The following is a 22,683-nucleotide window of genomic DNA, read 5'->3' as shown; positions in this document are numbered from 1 at the left end:
AGTTCACAGCGGATCTACTGGACAAGTCAAACTTTCTTTTCAGTTAAACAAGTTAAGTCCCAGTAAGTAGAAATCTAAGTTAAAATATCATTCTTATCTTCATTAAAACTTGTATTTTGCTACTATAATTCATATGATATAATTATATAGTTAATATTATGAACCGTTATATTTAATATCTAACATAAAAAAACCAACTACATCTATCGTGGTTCTCCCCGTTTTTAATAAGACGTCTCACCTGACTGACCAATGAGGAGCCACACAAACCGGTGACCAGTGAGACAACTTTGTCTGTCCAACGAGGGACATCTCAACTAAATGTAGGAGTACTCTTTAAATGTCAAAGTACTTAGTAAATGAAAAAGTACAAGTTGTACAAGGTTTTTATGACACATTATGGATACCTACTTTTCAGTGGGACATTTATTTTACTTTTTTAAACTGTGCTATGTAATATTCTAATTGTTGAATCTGATTTATTTTTTATTAGCTGTAAGCCATAATGATCAACATTTTTAAAAATAAACGCCTCAAATATGTAACGTGTGTGATGAGTGTGTGATTGGAGTTTCACTTTTTGATATTATAATTCATTGAGATGTACATTTATCTGTTACGTTGGAAAAATCCAAATACATTTGGTGTAATTTTAAAACAGCGATGACAAAGTTTCATGTTTTAATATATAAACGCTTTATGCTAACATGCTAACGGAGCTCCGGCCACAAAGACAGAACAACTTGGCAGATGAAAGACAATTTTATTGATCATGTAACATAAATAGGACAAAGGTTTCACTGTGCGTTTGACCTGAAACCAAAGTAGAAATAAATATTGTCACAATAAATAAAAAGCATGAAAGGACCAGTAGTTCGTCTCCCAGCATGACGCTGCAGTTTGATGCTATTTACACACATTATTTTACACGGTTTTCCCGCTCGTTTGTCGTCAGTTCACACTCGTCTTTTCACGACTTCAGTAACAATTTTTAAAAAAAAAAGGAAAAGCATCTGATATTAAAAACCTTCAGTGACATGTAACAACAGCTTTGACGTCAGTATCAAACACTTAGTCAGCAGCTTACAAAAATATTACAAACTTCTGTTTTTATGGGTTTCACGACACCGAGGCGTCAGCAGCAGCTCCCGGCCTTCAGTTCACTACAGGGTTCAAAGGTCAAACACAGGGCTCATCGGGTCAAGAGAGGCTCACTGGCGTCGGGGGGCTCCACAGATCACTTGTTTTAGTTCTTGATTTATTGATCAGTTATTGTATCAGGACTGAAACACTGATTTAGAAGCAGATTACAGAAGTAAACACGGAATTGTTTATTTCCATTTCTACTCACAGCAGATCGGATGGTTCTTGGTGTGACGTCTAACGGAGGAGCTGCATGTTACGGATAAGATCTAGAGCCACGTTGTCCTCCCTGGGCTCCGACGCAGGTAGTTCTTAATATTACATTCAACTGACATTGTTCCTTTAAATTATGATTTAAAGCCGGAGCATCACTTCCGGCTGAGAGCTGCTGAGCCTGTCGGATTCACTTTAAGTCTCATGTGCAAACAATCAAGAGTGGGAGCTTCGGGCGGGAGACGCCCCCCCGCCCCCGACCCCCCCCGCCGCCGCCGCTCCCAACCTCCTCCCCCCCCCCCGCCGGTGCTCCGATGCAGGTGAACAAAGACCTGGACACAAAACGCTGCAGGTTCTCCAGCGTGGAGCCACCGACGCACCGATGGCTCCAGCTTTCATATTCCAGCTGAACACACACACACACACACACACACACACACACACACACACACACGCACGGGAAGAAGCAACATGAACAGAAGCAACGTAAACATTAGCTCATGAAGACAAACACCTGAGACTAAGGTGCTTTCTGCTTCCCGCTGCGGTCGCCATGGTAACCGGTGACGCTCTCTGACTCCGCGGCTGCTGTTCGTGTTCCCTTATGTTTGACCACTAGGGGGCGGAGCCTCGTCTCATTCTGAGGACTAAATCTTGTGTGTAGCAGAGACGGTCAGAGCGGATTTAGCCTAGCTTAGCACTAAGACAGGAAGCAGTGGGTGCAGCTAGCCTAGCTGTAAACAGTCACAGCAGAATAAATCGATTTCTTCATTTGATTTTTAGTAGCAGTTTTGCTGTTGCTGGCGAGCTAAACGCTACCATGCTAGCCAGACGGGAACATCCTGACTTCTTTCTTCACGGTTTATTCATCCAGCATTTTGTTCTCAGGTTGAACATCTTTTCATTCAAAGAATGTTTCTGACATGCTATGAAAAATATGCTTATGGTTACAGAACAAAACCAACTACACGATGGTGACTAGCTTGTTAGCCAAAACGAAAAGCTAGCTTGGCCTATAAGCTAACATTTCAGTCTTTAAGGCAGGGGTCTCAAACTCTGGTGGCACCGAACACGTGCCAGACCGTTACGGTCGACGGGGGGCGGCGATCCGACCGGCGAACGCTACGGTCGACGGGGGGACGGCGATCCGACCGGCGAACGCTACGGTCGACGGGGGGACGGCGATCCGACCGGCGAACGCTACGGTCGACGGGGGGACGGCGATCCGACCGGCGAACGCTACGGTCGACGGGGGGACGGCGATCCGACCGGCGAACGCTACGGTCGACGGGGGGACGGCGCTGACACCCGACAAGTCGAGTTTGAGACCCCTGCTATAAGAAGAAGATTCTAGGCTACATTCCCCACCTGCTTCCAGTGTTTGTGCTAAGCTAGGATAAATAATGTACAAGATACATCTGACTGAATTGCATGAGGACACATTTAGTGAAACACACACACACACACACACACACACACCCCTCTGAGGGTCCGACAGCTTCAGACCGCATCTGGACTTCTGCTGCTGTCGGTGCTTCTTCAAGTTCTACTTGGGAAGGAAAAGAGTCTGGATGCTAAACCTACACAAACATTCCCGCTACTTCGTTGTGTGTTTGGATGAAGTGGAAAGCGGCGGTCGAGCAGAAGGGAAGGAGGACTTACTGCTGAGATCAGAGAGGACCTCATGTCTCCACAGTCCCTCTGTGGACCAGAGAGGACCTAATGGTCTACCTCGGCAGGAAGAAGACTCAATTCCCATGTGATGATGAAGGTGTTGAACGAGGTCAGGACAAGGGACTGAGATATCTGAGAAGCTTCTGGCACTACGAGAGCTGGCAGTTGGCAACTTATTGAGCACTCGGATGGTGGCGGTGGTGACGGGTTAGTGGTGGAGTGAGGGTGGAGGTGATGGAGGTGAGGGTTTGTTTGGAGGCTCCAGCATCAGCCTTTACCCCTCGACAGGTGGAGTCCCGGCACGAGTGCAAAACAAAACAGAAAAAAAACCCAGCCGAGGCACGAATTTCTAAACCCCTCCCCCAACCCCGAAAAACGCCATAGAAACAAAACGAAAAGGTTTGGCTTTGTGGTGATGTACCGGGACACGTGGAGACAGTTCGATGTCCATCTGGCTTCCACAGATGTGCTGGACTGGATGTTGGAAGTCCTCGAGGGGGGAGGGTGAAGAGCTAACTGTGTGTGTGTGTGTAGTGATTCAGTTAGCGTAACTCTCTAACTGTACTATAGCTTTGGACCCTCAACTAGCTCCGCCCCTCCCTCTAGCTCCACCCCCTAATGGTAATGCTAATGGTGGACCTCGTTGGCGATCAGACTGTCCTCCCCCGACTGAAAATCCGCCTCGTTGATGCTGCTGCCTCCGTTTAGCAGCTCCTCGTCCTGGGACGACCCTCGGTCCTCCTCGCCGCCGCCGCCAGCGCCACCACCGCCGCCGCCACCGCCACCGCGGCCGCCGCCGCCACCACCACCAGCACCACCCGGCTCGTCTGAGTTCGGGTCCTGGAGCACCTGGGCAATGTACATCTGCTGCTGCTGCTGCGTCTGGAAAACAGAACACCACAACATGTCAGCGGGTTCACTCTCATCGGGGTCAAAGGTCATCGACGAAGTCAAGAATTCGGAAGTCTCATCGACTGCGATAGAACCAGAGGAGTCGCCCCCTGGTGGTCAGCAGGGAGAATGCAGCTTTAACACAAGAAGCTTTTAGGGGCCTCTTCATCCACTCACCTGAGACTTGGGGATGGGGGAGGACGAGGGACGAGCCGGACGTCCGTTCTCCACCACGTCCACATCGTTCTCCTTGGTGTCGATCTGAGACGGGGGGACACAGGGTGAGCCCGAGCTAACGCTAACGAGCAGCCTCGCGAGTAAACCGGGCTCCAGTACCTTGTAGTTGTGAGCACTGAGGTACTTGAAGTGTCCGAAGCAGACGTGAGACAGGCAGACCACGATGGTGACGATCAGCACCACCAGCGTGAACATGGAGGTCGGCGTCTCGAAACCTGGCGGCGTTGTTAGCATTAATGAGCATCCAGCTAACGGTTTGTCCTGCAGGGGGGGGGGGCTTACCTGTGCGGACGGTGGAGAAGAACAGTAGCCAGAAGAGGCAGAGGATGGGAGCCGCCACCACCTGGGTGACGGCTCCCGAGTGGATCTTCTTGTCCAGTTTGGAGGGCAGGTAGGCGTAGTACATGTTGTACCTGTCCACCAGGTGCTTCAGCAGCATGTACATTAGACCTGCAGCGGGACAGGTGAGGGACACCGCGTCACATATAAATACAGGAACCTGCACAGGTATGTAGTGCGAGCGCACTGACCGAAGGGGACGATGATGGGACAGGTGATGCTGTAGGCCATCACCACCGTGAAGACGTTCATCATCCAGGCGTACGCCGCTCCGAACTGAAACTCGTAAGCCTGGTGCTGCGGGACGAAAGACAGCATGTCAAACAGGACGGACCACATCACACAGACCCAGGTGGAGACGTTAATGGACTCACAACGGTCTTCTCCTTCCGGTGTACCTCCACCCCCCTAACCTGCAAACCTTGGGGAAACGAGGTCCGCGTCTGTCCCCCCCGTCCTTACCCTCTTGACGTTGCGGCGGTCGGCGGCGGAGCGCGCCAGGCACAGCCGTATCATGTACATGAGCAGCCCGGGGATCCTCAGCAGGTCCATGGCGTTACCGATGAAGGCGGAGGCGATGACGTAGTTGACGAAGAACGCCCCGTTGTCCGGCAGGAAGACGCACCTGAAGGTTCACGTTCAGACTTTATTGATACGGTCAGTTGGTACATTTGACCTACGACAACAAATGACCTACTATGTGTTTAATTTGATACAAGTGTGTCGTTTTGTTTCCAGTTTGATTGAAAATATGATTTTAATACTGAATTTAAATCCTGTTAAACATTTTGAAACGTGAAAAAGTTTGAAAAGTTATTTAAAGAAGAATGAAGTGGAATAAAAACTCACTCAAATCTGACTTTGGCATCAGCGAGGAACTTCCTGTCAAACAGCCATCGGAAGAAAACGTCCAAGCTGTAAAAACAGACGGTTCAGTGAGGATGCGGGAGGTCAAAGGTCACACAGGGACGGACGTCTGCTGCCAACGGTTTGTAGTTACCTGCTGAGGCCGAGAGACGGCAGCAGCAGAACCATGAAGATCAGGAACGTGTAACACTTGTGCATCGTCGTCCTGTTTTCTCCAGAGCTGAAGACACGCAGAGGTCAAGTCAGGGTCAAGTCAGGGTCAAATCAGGGTCAAATCAAGAAGCAGTTGTCGCAGAGCGGCGTTACCGGGTCCAGTGAGCCTCGAAGAAGGCCGAGTAGTAGACGATGGTGGGCAGCAGGGCGGAGAAGGCCCACAGCAGCAGGGTGGGGAAGAACTGAGTGACGATGGGGTTCTGCCCAAACAACACGTCTCACAGTCAGAGAAGAAGAACCAGCACACGACGAACCGGCCGATGCAAACTGAGAGACTTACGTTGAGGTACTCCACCGGCTTGGTGACGTTGAACTTGTCCATGGTGGAGATGATGATGGCGGGCGTGGTGAGGAAGAAGAGCAGGAGGAAGAGGATGACGTTGATGATGAAGCAGCGGATCCACCAGGAGATCCCCCCCAGCGACAGGTGCTCCCTGTGTGAGGACAGCGGGACGGGTCAGCCGGGGGGGGGGCGTCGGTGCCGGTGGGCGGGGCCGGCGCCTGGACTTACCAGCGGACGTTCTGCGGGTCGGGCGCGTACGAAACGCTCCAGTTGTAAACGTGGAGCGCGTCGCTGAACTGAGAGGACCGAGGCTCCTGGTGACAGCGGCAACCCTGGACCTGGCAGGCGTTAAAGTCCTTCAGAATGCTGTGGAGGCGGAGTCACAGGGGAAGAGGCGGAGTCAGACGGGTTGTGCTGGTAGGAATCATTGGGCCTGAAACTATGACCCCAGATTCTCCAAGCGAGAGGTGTGGGAGGGAATGTTTGTGATCATGGTGGAAACGGCTCACACGGCGGTCATGGACTCGTTCTGGAAGGTGACGAACGCCATGCCCAGCGGTTTGGTGTGGACCTTCTCCTTCTCCTTCCTGTACTCCTCCTTCAGCTTGGCCTCCGTCTTGGTGTAGTAGCTGACCGCCTCCTCCTGCACAAAAATGCTAACATGCTTACAGGCTAACAAAACCTCAAACCAGGGAGGAGCAAACTGTGCGGAGCTACGATGTGAGCGGCGGCACCGGCGTCACCTCCTCGCAGCCGGCGATGGCGCAGCAGCAGAGGTGTCCACAGGGTTTGGGGTTGATCATAGTGGGAACGTGTTCCTTGGCCATCAGGTCGGTGAAGAACTTCTTACTGCGCTCCGTCTTCTTCCTGACGAGTACCGACACACGGAGCAACGAGGGGTTGACGCGTGACCGCCACGTGATGGGGAACGTATCCCAGCATGCACGGCGCTGTCTCACCTCTCGGCGTTCAGAGACATCAGTCTGGCCACGTTGTAGCAGATCCGAGCCTCCAGCACCGTGCAGTTCTCATAGGCCTGTCTGCAGAAGATGAAACAAGGTGACGGGTCAGACGGATCACATCAAGAAGACATCGCTATTCTCCTTCAGCTCCGGAATAAGAGGGCGAACAGGTAGAACAAACACTAGATGGAGAAGCAGAAGAAGAGCCGATAACTCACTCAAAGTGCTGTTTGATCTGACTCTCCTCCGCGTACTTGGAGATGCCGTTGATGAATAAAGTGCGCTTCACCTGCAGGTCATGACACACGGATTAAACGCCGCTCGCAGCACGTTGCTGTGAACCAGCACATTTGATTGTGAGATCTTACCAGGTCGTCCTCCTTGTAGTGCATCTTGGAGGTGTGTCTCCTCATACTGTAGACCGTCAGCAGCAGATACATGAAGGCAAACGACGTGTGCAGCCACAACAGGTTGGTCCTGAGCACAGAAACATCACAATCAATAGGAGTATTGATCCAACGGTCTGTGCATACTAGTTAATAAATGCTACTCATTTATTTAACGAGGTGTTTGAACACACATTTAAAGCAGTAAACGTGAGGCGTGATCATGATACTGTAATACTCCAACAACGCAGCCTCCACTACCCGCTTCATCTTCATCCACTCCAACCACATTCCTCAGGCCTGTATCAGAGACCCCCACAGGACTCAGGACAAGCAGAACTGGGTCAACCTTTCAGATTTTAGGGGTCTTGCATTTGGTTATAAAGAAATGTTCCAGCCTTCTGCCCCCACAGGTCCGCTTGCATCTCCTCACACACTAAGTCCAGTCTATGTAGATCTTCCACCATTTGGTAAATGGTAATTTTATTTGAGTCTGATTGTGTGGATTGATTCCATGTACGAACAGACGTTTGATCGTTGGACCATTTGAATCCAGCTTGAAGAACATGTTCACATCACAATCAATAGATGTTCTGTTGGCTCATCGTGGACTCACCCAGACTTCAGGTTGGCGATCGTCGTGCGTCCAAAACTGTAAGCATTGTTTTCTGGAACAAAATCAATCGAAAGTCATCAGGAGCAATTAATACCCGATGTACATTTACTGCTGTATTTTAAAGCTACAGAACCAGAGTAATAGAACCACATCCTATAGGACCTCAGAGTAATAGAACCACAACCTATAGAACCTCAGAGCAATAGAACCACAACCTATAGAACCAGAACATATAGAACCACCCACCTACAGAACCACCCACCTATAGAACCTCAGAGCAATAGAACCACAACCTATAGAACCACACACCTATAGAACCACAACCTATAGAACCACCTACCTACAGAACCACAACCTACAGAACCTCAGAGCAATAGAACCAGAACATATAGAACCACAACCTATAGAAGCTCAGACCAATAGAACCACAGACCAATAGTGTGGTTCTATTGGTCTGTGGTTCTATAAGTGTGTGGTATAGAACCACTCACCTACAGAACCACAGACCTATAGAAGCAGAACATATAGAACCACCCACCTACATAATCCTAGTCCAATAGAACCACACACCTATAGAACCTCAGACCAATAAAACCACAACCTATAGAACTAGAACATATAGAACCACAACCTATAGAACCTCAGACCAATAGAACCACTCACCTACAGAACCACAGACCAATAGAACCACACACCTATAGAACCTCAGACCAATAAAACCACAACCTATAGAACTAGAACATATAGAACCACAACCTATAGAACCTCAGACCAATAGAACCACAACCTATAGAACCACAACCTAGAGAACCACTCACCTACAGAACCACAGACCAATAGAACCACACACCTATAGATCCAGGCACCTATAGAACCTCAGACCCATAGAACCACGTACCTATAGAACCAGAACCTATAGATCCACACACCTATAGAACCTCAGACCAATAGAACCACAACCTATAGATCCACGCACCTATAGAACCACACACTTATAGAACCTTAGACCAATAGAACCACACACATATAGAACCACACACCTATAGAACCTCAGACCAATAGAACCACACCCTGTAGATCCACGCACCTACAGAACCACACACTTATAGAACCTTAGACCAATAGAACCACAACCTATAGAGCCACACATCTATAGAACCAGAACATATAGGTCCCCACACCTATAGAACCACAGACAGATAGAACCAGAACATATAGATCCACGCACGTATAGAACCACCCACCTATAGAACCTCAGACCAATAGAACCACATATACAACCAGAACATATAGAACCACATATGAGCTACAGACCAATAAAACCACAACCTATAGAATATTTTGAACCACACAATATCACCAATATAACCAGAACATATAGATCCAAGGACCTCTAGAACCACACACCTATATAACCTCAGACCAATAGAACCTCAACCTATAGCTTTTATCCAAAGCGCTCACATTACGCTTTAAACCCATGGCTTTTACATTTTGCTCAGGGAGCAATTAGGGGTTAGGCGTCTTGCTCAGGGACACTTCGAGACATGGGGCAGTCGGGACTCGAACCACCAACCATGCGATTCCCAGCGCACCCGCTCTACCCCCTGCGTCACGGCGACCGCCATCTATAGAACTACACATCTATGGAATCACACAGCTATGGAACTAGACCATATAGAACCACACCATATAGAACAGGGGTCTTCAACGTTTTTCAAGCCAAGGACGCCCAAAGTGATGGCGAGACGGAGTTTGGTCCGCCACCTTTTGTTTTTGAGCGTTCTTTAGACGTGAGCATGAATGGATCTGATTGGCTGGTGCCTGTGCTGACATCTATGGGATCACACAGCAATAGAACCAGGCAATATAGGACCACATATCTATTGGAACCATAACATATAGAACCACAAACCTATAGAACCAAACATCTATGGAACCACACATCTATAGAACCAGACCATATAGAAGCACACATCTATGGAACCACATACCCACAGAGGCACAGACAGCTCTGATCCGACTGCCGTTACCTTCTCTAGAAGGAGGCGCAGGGACTCCTTGTCTTAGGAAAGTATCTTTACTGATAATTCTGACTGAAATCAGACATGAGAAAACACTGAGTGAAGGGTACAAACAAATATTCATAGCTATGTTTTAATCCGTGTGGAACCGCCTTAAACTAACAACTGCAGTTTATATCTACAATTCAGACAGTAGAAACATTTTCTGATCACATCTGTGACGACTGAAAGCTTCAGTAAGAAACCACATCGCTAACAGCCTCTAACATGGCTTTAATATTTTATAGCTGAATTAGTCAAAAGGAGGTTTTGCAGAAGTGAGTACGTGAGAAGTTGGTTGAGTTACAGATGTATTTTTATCTGGTTAAAGGTAAAACGTGCATAGTGAAAGAATTCACCCCCTTCAGTTACAAACTGGAGTTCAAAAGAGACTTTTGACCCATTTGATCATCACAACATGCACAGTACTGAAGGTGCAAAATACCTTTCAAACACTAATGAGAACTGATGAGAACTTGATAGAACCCCTTGTTTGCGCTTCAAGCTGCAGGTCTTTTGGGGAATGTCTCCACCATCTACAGAAGGAGATGTTCCTCCATTCTTCTGGAAGCTCAGTCATTTAAATCTCCCCATAGCCAGTGTGTCAACATGTCAAGTCAGCATGTAGGGCCGCCACCCAGACGCCACCCAGCGTTCTGATTGGTCCAGAGTGAGTCACTATTGTGCGATAATTCACAGTCCGTGTCACTGCGCACTCAAAGGTTAGAGGTTAAGAAAAACGTAAATCCCACAAATGATCAGTTTGATCGGTTTCATACGGGACGATTCCCTATTTTCAGGGACGGGTGGAAACCCTTCATGTACCACCTGAAGCACCTAGCTACAGGCTAGCGCTAGCTTACACCTTCTCCTAAACTATTTATGACCCTTTCTGTCTCCACATTAGTGGGATTAATGAAGCACTATGACTCGTTTCTGAGAGCCGTCCTCCTCGTTGTCCTCCTCTCTCCTGATTGGCCAGCTGTGATCCTGGTTCTCACCTAGAAGGTCTCCGGAAAAGTTAACGGGCAGCACGATGCCGACGGAGAGAACGCCGACCACCACCAGCAGCCCGATGATGTGCCGCTGGAAGGACAGGTAGTGCACCGCGTCCTCCCCACACTTCTCACGGATCTCCTCGTCCCTGGGGGGTCAACACAGCACTCCATCAGCCGGATGCAGGAGATTATTGTTAACATCAAAAAATAAACTAATCAATCTCACGTTTGGAAATGACTTCCAATTGTCAGTTTGATAAATTAACGAGTAACCACTTTAGAAACGGTGTATTTTAACAATTGTAATTGAATTGTATTTTAAACTACACACACACGATCGTGTTGGAGGTGGAACATGTTGAACGAGAGACTCTTCCTGTTGTCCTCAACTATCCAGAATCGAACGCATGTGAAGTGCCAACAATCTCCCCACATTTAGCAGGACGGTTACACCGTCTTTTAGGGACAGTGTAAACTGTCCCTAGCTTAGCCTAGCAGCCTAGCAGCTAGCTTAGCCTAGCAGTCCTAAAGCGGTCCATTTGCACTCGTCCCTTCTGTTTGACATATTGAGGAATTCCTGTTTTACTTCCAATGCAAAAAGCTTCTCCATCTTCAGCTACTGTCTCGCTCTCTGCGTCTGACTGACTGCAGCAGGCGGGGCTTCAGGGGTCAGGGGTCAACGCACACAGCGAGGGAACAAAGCTGCCGCAAAATATTTGATCGCACTAATCTCGTTCACAATAATCTCAGATTAAAACGTTATGTTTTCTACATAAAACGATACTCACTTTATTCTGAAGATGGCCGTCAACCACGAGCAGAAACCCTGCAGGTAAAAAAGGGAATATCAGGAGGAGGAGACACACGAAACACGAGTCCTCACATTGGCCGTTTCTCAATACCTAAGACGGCGAGAACGGACTCGCGTTCCCGCGAGAATAGACTCGGGAGTCCTGACTCACGGGTACGGGAGAACGGAGAACGGACATTTCCGCCATTGGAACAGCAGCTGACTTGATGACGTCACCACAGTAGGCGGTCTTTGTTTACGCACGCAAGTATCTCATCTGCCATCGCAGCTTGCTGAGGTGAAATGCATTCTGGGATATATGTCTCTCACAAGAACAGACGAGCCTGCTTCGATGCGTGCCCGGTAAAATGGGCGGGGCGAGTCACATCCGGGTATTATGACTGTTCTCGACCAGATGCGGACTTGAGAATTGGAACAGTACTCGGGCTGTGACTGATGACGTTTCACGAGTCCACGAGAACAAAAGTCCACACAAGAACGCATATTGAGAAACGGCCACTGTCTCTCTGGTCACAGTCGCCAGAGGAGGGCACAGTGAGGAAGAGAAGAAGGAGACAGTGAGGAGGAGAAGGAGACAGTGAGGAAGAGGAGGAGCAGAAGGACACAGTGAGGAAGAGGAGAAAAGAGTCCTCACATTGTCTCTCTGGTCGAAGTCGACGGAGGAGGACACGGAGGTGAGACGCTCATAGCGGTCGGGCGTCTCGGAGTGCATCGCAGAGACAACGCTGTGGGCAAACACAGGAAGCTGTTAGCATGTAGCCGCTCTGACCTTTGACCTCTGTCTGAGCGGAGTTGTGGGAGCTAACAGGAAGTGGAAACACAAACATCAACCTGCTTCTGCAGAGGTCTTTCCAGGCTTTACGTATACGGACATTCGACGTCCACCGCGTGTTGTGGGTGGATAAGCTAACCAGCTAGCTAGCTAGCTAGCACGGTACAGGGTGGTGGACACACCGAGCTAGAGACACACAGCCTGTTACCTGTCGACCGGTTCATAGTTATCTCTGTCTCGCCTCCAGCTGGGTGAACGTTACAAAATGAGAAGTTCGGAGCAGTTTTAGCATCCCAGTATGTTAGCATCTGTTAGCATACGTTAGCATCACATCTGTTAAAATCACACGTGTTAGCATCACATTCATTAGAATCACATTAGCAGGGTTTTTCATATGCGTCTGGGGGGCTCTGGTGGTTTGTGGGGGGGTTGTAGCACCAGAGCATTCCTGCATTCTGTCCCTCTGAACCGTAACAACCAACACACGGTGAAATAAAGGAGGAGGAGAAGTGTTAGAGCACCAATCAGAGAGCAGCATCCCGTTAGTGACCCCATAGAAGGAGAGCAGGTGGCGAGCGGATAAACCACACATACTATTCCCGCTCCTCCAGGCCGCTGAGATGCTTCTTCAGTCTTCAGGATGGAAACAGAGAGAGAATCACAAGCTGCCACGAGAGCGTCGTCGTGACGACGGACAACAAAAACATGGCATCGACCTCGGCTCAATAAATGTAGATGTTATTCTTATGATTCATGAGGTCCTGATGTCTCAGCACCTTGTGAAGTCCACAAAGTCGGTGTTAGAACGTCAGAACTCTCAGAGTCTCAGATGAGGTTACCTGTCGGCGTCGGTGACCAGCGCCAGGCGGCCATAGTCCCACGCAACCTTCCGCAGAATGGAAAAGACGAAGAGCAGTACCTGCAGCAGAAGAGGACCGAGGTCAGCGGTCACGGACACATCATCACGGAGTCTCTCTCTCTCTCCTCGGTCGCTCACTGAGCATCACATCGGTCTTCCACAGAGCAACACCGTTGGATTTATTCCAGTCTGTAAAGCTGCGTTCACACAAACTAACGGGAGTGGGAGGAGTTTATCTCCATGGAAACCATTATTAACTCAATTCCTTCGTAACCCACGAAAGAAATAACCTCTATTTCTGCTCAGTAGTCTCACATTGTCTGAGCTCGTGACCTCGTCATGACATCATCGTGAGGTCATCGTGAGGTCATCATGAGACGCGTCACTGAATCCATCAAGACATACGCAGGCTCGTTTATTACAGCTGTTGAGCCCAAAATAAAAGTTAAACATTATGATAAATATGAAGCAGAAATAACGAGATAATGACGACGGTTTGTAAACAATCTAATTTCATGTTTAGTTATTTCTCTCCTCAAGACGACGTGTAAAGAACCTTTTAATGACTCGTTGTCTGAATGGAGTCTGGACGCTGTGACGTCCTGACGAGGATCTCCTCTCTGATTGGCTGCAGAGACTCAGCATCAACTCTGCTTCTAATCTACTACTTCCCCCCGCCCCCCCTCGGACCCGCGCGCCGCTCTGAGCGCGTGCGGTGACCTCGGCGACTCACCAGGAAGCACATGAAGTCGAGGGCGAGCACGGTGGGCACCCCCCCAAAGGGCAGCCCCTGCAGCACGGTGCTGCGGATGCGGGCGGAGTAGCAGTAGTCCTTGGATTCGCTCTGGGTGGAGCAATTATCCTGGCCGCTGCACGCCTGGCCGCCGCCGCCGCCCAATACCGCCATGGTTACGATCAGCACGGCGAGCATGCTCACTGCCACATCCTCGTAGAGACCCTGTGGGGCGGGAGGACACGTTGGAGGAGGATGAACCACACGAAGTGACGAACACCTGCAGAACTAAACACGTTCACCACACGTTCAGTGGTGTTGATGCTTCACGGACGGCTTCCTCCACTGTGATAACCCCCCCCCCCCCTGTGATCTCACACCTCAGTGACGGACACTCTGGATGATGATGATGTCATCGTTACATCACGTCGCAGAAACTTATTTTGAGGGTTCTATGCTCAGAATAAAAACATCAGGGTTCTTAACAGAGAAAGACGTCTCAAGGTGTCTTGAAGTAACTTCATCTTGTTAAAACTAGCTGGTTCCACTTGGTTCTGTGCTGGTCGGACACCCCCCTGTTGTCATGGTGTAGCACCAGAGGTCCTCTGTTAGCTTAGCACAACACATTTATTAGCTGGGATCGGAGAACCTCACCATTCCACCCAGACTCAGATCCTCTCTGTGACCGACCTGCTGGCTGGTTCACGCTCTGCTCGTAGAGAAACACTTCTGTCCCTCAGCTGCCTTCCAGTGACTCTGCTAGCGTTTAGCCTAGTTAGCACGTAAACAACGAGCGAGCAGCAACAAGTCCCGCAGCTAAAAGAAGAACCACGTCTGCAGCCCAGAGATAAGAGATTTATCCAGTTACCCATTACCCAGAGGCCTTAGAGGCATTACCCAGAGGCCTCAGAGTGCCTCTAGGGCCTCTGGGTAATGTCCAGCTCTACAGACAAAACAGAGGAAAGATCACGTCTTCTTCTCCACTCTGACGTCTCCGGAGGTCTTATCAGCTGGATGGAGGCGTCCATCAGTGAGACATCTCCTAAATACACAGTGCATGTGTGTTACAGCGTGTGTTACAGTGTGCGTTACAGTGTGTGTTACAGTGTGCGTGTGTGTTACAGTGTGTGTGTGTTACAGCGTGTGTTACAGCGTGTGTTACAGTGTGTGTTACAGCGTGTGTTACAGCGTGTGTTACAGCGTGTGTTACAGTGTGTGTTACAGCGTGTGTGTGTGTGTGTTACAGTGTGTGTTACAGTGTGTGTTACAGTGTGCGTTACAGTGTGTGTTACAGTGTGCGTGTGTGTTACAGTGTGTGTATGTTACAGCGTGTGTTACAGCGTGTGTTACAGTGTGTGTTACAGCGTGTGTTACAGCGTGTGTTACAGTGTGCGTTACAGTGTGTGTTACAGCGTGTGTTACAGTGTGCGTGTGTGTTACAGTGTGTGTGTGTGTGTGTGTGTTACAGCGTGTGTGTGTGTGTGTTACAGCGTGTGTTACAGTGTGTGTTACAGTGTGCGTGTGTGTTACAGTGTGTGTGTGTGTGTGTGTGTTACAGCGTGTGTGTGTGTGTGTTACAGCGTGTGTTACAGTGTGTGTTACAGTGTGCGTTACAGTGTGTGTTACAGTGTGCGTGTGTGTTACAGTGTGTGTGTGTTACAGCGTGTGTTACAGCGTGTGTTACAGTGTGTGTTACAGCGTGTGTTACAGCGTGTGTTACAGTGTGCGTGTGTGTTACAGTGTGTGTGTGTGTGTTACAGCGTGTGTGTGTGTGTGTTACAGCGTGTGTTACAGTGTGTGTTACAGTGTGTGTTAGTGTGCGTGTGTGTTGAAGTGTGTGTGTTACAATAATAATAATAATAATAATGTATTTTATTTATAACACTCTTCATCATTAGATCTCAAAGTGCCACAAAGGATGAAAAGGAGAATAGTAAAGAATAGTAAAAACTAGCCGAGCATAAGGCCTGTTATTACGCCCGTTATTACCCCCCCCTCTCTGTTATTACCCCCCCGTTATTACCCCCTCATTTCATCCCACAGCACAGGACTCCTCAGGAACCTCAGGATTCCATAGTGTTCAGGATGTCGGCTTCACCTGGAGCCCCCCATGACTCCCCCACCTCCCCTCTTGGTGGCCGATGGACCATCTGGTGACCTGGTGGTGACTCGTCAACCAAGAGCTAAGACAGCTGAGGATTTACTGCCCCCCCCAATCACCCTGTGTGACTCTGTGGAGCGCCCCCCCCCCCCCCCCCCCTCACCCCCCCAGGTAGGAACACCAGGCATCACCAGGCAGGATGTAGTTCCCGAGGCTCCGTGACCTCGAACGCCTCTTTGTCCACTTTACATTCTACTTCTTAGACAACAATCAATACAATAAGGACAGAAATGAGTGTGTGATACTGTGTGTGCGTGTATGTGCGTGCATGTGTGATACAGTGTGTGTGTATGTGCGTGCGTGTGTGATACTGTGTGTGTGTGTATGTGCGTGCGTGTGTGATACTGTGTGTGTGTGTGTGTGTGTCTGTATGTGCGTGCATGTGTGATACAGTGTGTGTGTATGTGATACTGTGTGTGTGTGTGTGTGTGTGTGTGTGTGTGTGTGTGTGTGTGTGTGTGTTATACACGATGATATGAGCGCCGACAGTAAAGAACCGACGTGACGCGTGTCTGAGTTACCGGCACCGCCAGAGGTGGAACCCCGTTACAGACAGACAGACAGACAGGCAGGCAGGTGTGTCCTCTGCGCACACATTATATAACCCCCCCCCCCCCCCGGTGGCTGGATGGTTGCGGTCCGGGTGGAAACAGGAGCCGCTAACAGGCCGCCCGGTGAGGCTTCAGCAGCGGCCTGTCCCGCTGAGCAGATCAAACAAAGCCGGCTAATGATAACCGGTAAGCCCAATTACAACAAAGCCGGTACCTGAGTCCCCGAAGCCGGTACCTGAGCCCCAGAAGCCGATCCTCCTCCCCGCTGAACCACGGAGAAACGGACTCGTTAAGTCCTCACAGATCCCCCGCGTCCTGCCGCAGCGCCGCCATCCGAGAGACAACAGGCGGAATCGGGCCCCGGGAAGTAGAGCCGCCGAACCTCCGGCGCTCTGCGGCTGAGCCAACGTGTCCCTCCGCCGCGGAGTCCGCTAAGAGCGCGCCGGGTGTCGGTGTCAAAATGGAGGCGCTCTCTCCGGTGTCTCCGGGATAGGAGCCGGAGCGGAGCCGCTGCTGCTGGGGGCAAGAAGACGGTCAGCCGGAGCTGCGATGCGCGAAGCCGCCGAGAGGGGGCGCCCACCGGGAACCGCAGGGGCCTTCACAATAAGAGTTCTTGGTCACAGTACAAAAAATAGACATATACAAAAGGCTAGATGTCTCGTCCGCGTTGCCGGCCAACGGAGTTGAACGGTCGCACATGGCGACCATCTTGGTACGGTCACCTCGCTCACCCATAACATTGTGTTGGTAGTGATACATGTACTTTTTAAATAACCATAACTTGCTCAATTTTCAACCGATTTTTAAACAGTTTGGTTTGTTATAAATGTCAGAGATAGTAGTTATGACACTGCATACATCAATATTGATGTTATGTTCTAAAAAATAGAATAATATTCTAAAATAGATACAAGATTTCCCTTTACAAATATCAAGAAATGCTGCATGTTTAAATCCCCAACCTGTACAGAGATGTATTTATGACACTGCATACTTATGAATAATTATAATTATAACCATGGGTTTTCATATTTTAAATTAAATTAAACAGAACATTATTTGTTATTCATTATTATAAGTATGCAGTGTCATAACTACATCTTGTCCATAACAAACCAAACCGTTTAAGAATCGGTTGAAAATTGAGCTGAAGTTATTATTATTATTTAAACGACATGTACTTGTACTGTTGTTTGGGAGCAGTGGCCCCTGACGAGGGCTGTGGATCAGTGGCTGACGGAGGTCAGAGAAGAGGCCTGATGTCCATGAGCAGCTCAACCGCAGGAGGAGGCTGCAAGATGCAGAGAAAAGAGACACAAGCGTGTTCTCCTCTAGATGGAGGCTTTGAGTCAGTGTCACTTAGGACACGGGTGGCCCAGGTGGCCCTCCACCTGTTTTTTGGGCCTCTGCCTTCTTTCTGTTGTCTGAACAGAACTCAAGGTGAACATACTCCGAGTTGATTAAACTAACGCAGATCAGCTGTTCTGGAAGTGGATAGTCAGAGTTTCCCGTCTCAGAGTGAGTCAACTCGGAGTTCAGGGATAGACTCAGAGTTTGTTGAACCTCCTTTCTGGAATACCCCCCAGGGGTCCGTTTCAACAAGCGGGTTTAGTGGAAACTCAGTGTTTGTTCACCCTGAGATGATGGAAACTCTGTCTTGTTTCACAAAGGGAGGTAACTAAAGCTCAGGCTCAGTCACCATGGTAACTAAAGCTCAGGCTCAGTCTCCATGGTAACTAAAGCTCAGGCTCAGTCTCCATGGTAACTAAAGCTCAGGCTCAGTCACCATGGTAACTAAAGCTCAGGGTCAGTCACCGTGTTAACTAAAGCTCAGGCTCAGTCACCATGTTAACTAAAGCTCAGGCTCAGTCTCCATGTTAACTAAAGCTCAGGCTCAGTCACCATGGTAACTAAAGCTCAGGGTCAGTCACCATGTTAACTAAAGCTCAGGCTCAGTCTCCATGTTAACTAAAGCTCAGGCTCAGTCACCATGGTAACTAAAGCTCAGGCTCAGTCTCCATGTTAACTAAAGCTCAGGCTCAGTCTCCATGTTAACTAAAGCTCAGGCTCAGTCACCATGGTAACTAAAGCTCAGGCTCAGTCTCCATGTTAACTAAAGCTCAGGCTCAGTCACCATGTTAACTAAAGCTCAGGGTCAGTCTCCATGGTAATTAAAGCTCAGGCTCAGTCACCATGGTAACTAAAGCTCAGGATCAGTCACCATGGTAACTAAAGCTCAGGCTCAGTCTCCATGGTAACTAAAGCTCAGGCTCAGTCTCCATGGTAACTAAAGCTCAGGCTCAGTCACCATGGTAACTAAAGCTCAGGGTCAGTCACCGTGTTAACTAAAGCTCAGGGTCAGTCACCATGTTAACTAAAGCTCAGGCTCAGTCTCCATGTTAACTAAAGCTCAGGCTCAGTCACCATGGTAACTAAAGCTCAGGGTCAGTCACCATGTTAACTAAAGCTCAGGCTCAGTCTCCATGTTAACTAAAGCTCAGGCTCAGTCACCATGGTAACTAAAGCTCAGGCTCAGTCTCCATGTTAACTAAAGCTCAGGCTCAGTCACCATGTTAACTAAAGCTCAGGGTCAGTCTCCATGGTAATTAAAGCTCAGGCTCAGTCACCATGGTAACTAAAGCTCAGGATCAGTCACCATGTTAACTAAAGCTCAGGCTCAGTCTCCATGGTAACTAAAGCTCAGGCTCAGTCACCATGTTAACTAAAGCTCAGGCTCAGTCTCCATGGTAACTAAAGCTCAGGCTCAGTCACCATGTTAACTAAGGCTCAGGCTCAGTCTCCATGGTAACTAAAGCTCAGGATCAGTCACCATGTTAACTAAAGCTCAGGCTCAGTCACCATGTTAACTAAAGCTCAGGCTCAGTCTCCATGTTAACTAAAGCTCAGGATCAGTCACCATGTTAACTAAAGCTCAGGCTCAGTCTCCATGGTAACTAAAGCTCAGGCTCAGTCACCATGTTAACTAAGGCTCAGGCTCAGTCTCCATGGTAACTAAAGCTCAGGATCAGTCACCATGTTAACTAAAGCTCAGGCTCAGTCACCATGTTAACTAAAGCTCAGGCTCAGTCTCCATGTTAACTAAAGCTCAGGATCAGTCACCATGTTAACTAAAGCTCAGGCTCAGTCTCCATGGTAACTAAAGCTCAGGCTCAGTCACCATGTTAGCTAAAGCTCAGGATCAGTCACCATTTTAACTAAAGCTCAGGATCAGTCACCATGTTAACTAAAGCTCAGGCTCAGTCACCATGTTAACTAAAGCTCAGGCTCAGTCTCCATGGTAACTAAAGCTCAGGCTCAGTCACCATGTTAACTAAAGCTCAGGCTCAGTCTCCATGGTAACTAAAGCTCAGGCTCAGTCACCATGTTAACTAAGGCTCAGGCTCAGTCTCCATGGTAACTAAAGCTCAGGATCAGTCACCATGTTAACTAAAGCTCAGGCTCAGTCACCATGTTAACTAAAGCTCAGGCTCAGTCTCCATGTTAACTAAAGCTCAGGATCAGTCACCATGTTAACTAAAGCTCAGGCTCAGTCTCCATGGTAACTAAAGCTCAGGCTCAGTCACCATGTTAGCTAAAGCTCAGGATCAGTCACCATTTTAACTAAAGCTCAGGCTCAGTCTCCATGTTAACTAAGGCTCAGGCTCAGTCACCATGTTAACTAAAGCTCAGGGTCCATCACCATGTTAACTAAAGCTCAGGCTCAGTCACCATGTTAACTAAAGCTCAGGATCAGTCACCATGGTAACTAAAGCTCAGGGTCAGTCTCCATGTTAACTAAAGCTCAGGATCAGTCACCATGGTAACTAAAGCTCAGGATCAGTCACCATGTTAACTAAGGCTCAAGGTCCGTCACCATGTTAACTAAAGCTCAGGCTCAGTCACCATGTTAACTAAAGCTCAGGATCAGTCACCATGGTAACTAAAGCTCAGGGTCAGTCTCCATGTTAACTAAAGCTCAGGCTCAGTCTCCATGTTAACTAAGGCTCAGTCTCCATGGTAACTAAAGCTCAGGCTCAGTCACCATGTTAACTAAGGCTCAGGCTCAGTCTCCATGGTAACTAAAGCTCAGGATCAGTCACCATGGTAACTAAAGCTCAGGGTCAGTCTCCATGTTAACTAAAGCTCAGGATCAGTCACCATGTTAACTAAAGCTCAGGATCGGTCACCATGGTAACTAAAGCTCAGACTCAGTCACCATGTTAACTAAAGCTCAGGATCAGTCACCATGTTAACTAAAGCTCAGGATCAGTCACCATGGTAACTGAGCCTGTGAACATCACCTGGTCGGGAGCAGGTTTTCTTCAATAGAGTTTCTTTCTCTGACAGCAGCCCAGCCAATCACACAGCGTGCCTTCATTCAGTACTCTGTGTCAGGCACAGGTGGTCGGTGGCAGGTTCCCTTTTGGGAACGGCAGGTTCCGGTGGTCGGTGGCAGGTTCTTCCGGTGGTCGGTGGAAGGATCCTTTCTCAGTGGAGACATGGACCCGCGTCCTCCTCCTCATGCAAATGACATGTTAACGAGTATCTTCACGGCCACGCGTTCGCCGTGAATCATTGTTTCTAACTTGATTGAGAATCAGGCACAACACAGCGACCTGCAAGCAGCGCAGCGTCTTAAATAAAGTCATGTGTGTCTTAATGCGATGCTTTAGAAATGAACACAAAGGGATTCTGTATTTGTTCATAAGGTTTTGATAACCGGCCGCAGCCAGCGGAGAGAGAGGACGGGTCACGCAAGATTTATATATATTATATTATTTTTTTAAATGAGCCAAGATATGTGGATGGATCGGATCAGCGTTGCTGGCTGTAATGGTTCTAAAGAAGATGACGAGCAGCAGCTGTAGTTTGTGGTGTTGCTGCTGCATTACACTGGTAGGTGTTTATCTAATATATTATTGGATATAACATATAAACGGTTCTGGTAAACATTTAATTCAGGCCTGTCTGATCACATCACGCTGAGGAGACGAGGACAGGGTCCACATCATACAGCTGAGGAGCCATGTTCTAGTATCTGCTGTGGACTGTACAATTCAGAACCAGCTCCCATCACTAACTCCAGCTGGACTGAGGTGGGAACAGAACCGGGACCTCCAGCACTGGGAGGCTCCCAGTAGATCGTCACTCACGCTCTCAAATCCCTGTGAATTGTCCTCCATGTGTCCACAGAGCTGATCTGAAGACCAAACATCCATCTGTTATGGACCGTCCGCCTGATGGGGACGTGCTCCTGTGGTATTTGTCTTGTTGTCCATTGTCTCATTGTCTTATTGTCCAATGTTATGCACCAACCGCCATGTCACATTCTGCATGTGTCTGACATACTTTGGCAATAAATGTTCCTCATTCCTCGTTCCTGACACACGGGTCCATTGTTTGTAGGACAGACATGTTTAATAAAGACTCTATAACTCTAACAAATATGTAATCTGCACTGAAGTGTGAAGGTTGTTCTCAGGAAAAGCTTCGTCAGTTCGCCTGCTGACACACAACCAGTATCTAATGTATTCACATATAAACGTGCACGCTCACGCTGGAATGAAATTACACTTGAACTATAAATGCACAGTAATAATGAGTGAAGCCGCTTAAAGGCCGGATTGCACAAACAACATGTTTTTAAAGTTACAACATCAGCACACGAACATGCTGCAAAAAGATGCAGCACATCTGGGTCAGGCAGTTCAACAGAACAACCAAGAACAACACGTCCATGCATAGAACGGGCCAATCGCACATCTGGGTCAGGCAGTTCAATAGGAACAACCAAGAACAACACGTCCATGCATAGAACGGGCCAATCGCACATCTGGGTCAGGCAGTTCAATAGGAACAACCAAGAACAACACGTCCATGCATAGAACGGGCCAATCGCACATCTGGGTCA

At 48.6% G+C, this 22,683-nt stretch overlaps 1 protein-coding gene across 7 annotated transcripts; it reads right to left on the bottom strand.

The window, feature by feature from the left end:
• Window positions 1-746: 746 nt before the first annotated feature.
• Window positions 747-17,354, bottom strand: LOC120824585 (mechanosensitive cation channel TMEM63B-like). Of its 7 annotated transcripts, none has more exons than XM_078079972.1 (24): window positions 16,987-17,342; window positions 14,061-14,285; window positions 13,308-13,387; window positions 13,063-13,101; window positions 12,331-12,421; window positions 11,674-11,711; window positions 10,889-11,031; window positions 7,825-7,876; window positions 7,191-7,299; window positions 7,041-7,111; window positions 6,820-6,900; window positions 6,604-6,727; window positions 6,370-6,503; window positions 6,089-6,226; window positions 5,858-6,011; window positions 5,671-5,777; window positions 5,498-5,584; window positions 5,347-5,412; window positions 4,960-5,122; window positions 4,689-4,794; window positions 4,441-4,608; window positions 4,258-4,373; window positions 4,099-4,182; window positions 747-3,912 (listed from the first exon to the last, which is right to left on the bottom strand). In XM_078079972.1, the coding sequence occupies exons 2-24, from the start codon at window positions 14,256-14,258 to the stop codon at window positions 3,658-3,660; spliced, it is 2,604 nt and encodes an 867-aa protein (XP_077936098.1). In that variant the 5' UTR covers window positions 14,259-14,285; window positions 16,987-17,342; the 3' UTR covers window positions 747-3,657. The 7 variants fall into 7 exon arrangements, with proteins under 7 accessions (XP_077936098.1, XP_040041404.2, XP_077936099.1 ...); XM_040185470.2 differs by having other exon boundaries at window positions 17,008-17,337; XM_078079973.1 differs by lacking the exon at window positions 16,987-17,342 and adding an exon at window positions 14,751-14,873.
• Window positions 17,355-22,683: the final 5,329 nt, after the last annotated feature.

This window comes from Gasterosteus aculeatus, chromosome 9, assembly GCF_964276395.1.
Source record: "Gasterosteus aculeatus chromosome 9, fGasAcu3.hap1.1, whole genome shotgun sequence".
In the NCBI taxonomy this organism is placed as follows: domain Eukaryota; kingdom Metazoa; phylum Chordata; class Actinopteri; order Perciformes; family Gasterosteidae; genus Gasterosteus; species Gasterosteus aculeatus.
This window is presented reverse-complemented; position numbering and strand designations above follow the sequence as displayed.

Excerpts from the sequence above, each read along its gene's own strand:
- LOC120824585 (XM_078079971.1), bottom strand. Across the intron at positions 12,422-13,062 it reads GGCCTGGAGGAGCGGGAATA|CGTTGTCTCTGCGATGCACT; the intron begins GTATGTGTGGTT and ends GTTTGCCCACAG. Across the intron at positions 7,877-10,888 it reads CTTTTCCGGAGACCTTCTAG|AAAACAATGCTTACAGTTTT; the intron begins GTGAGAACCAGG and ends ATTTTGTTCCAG.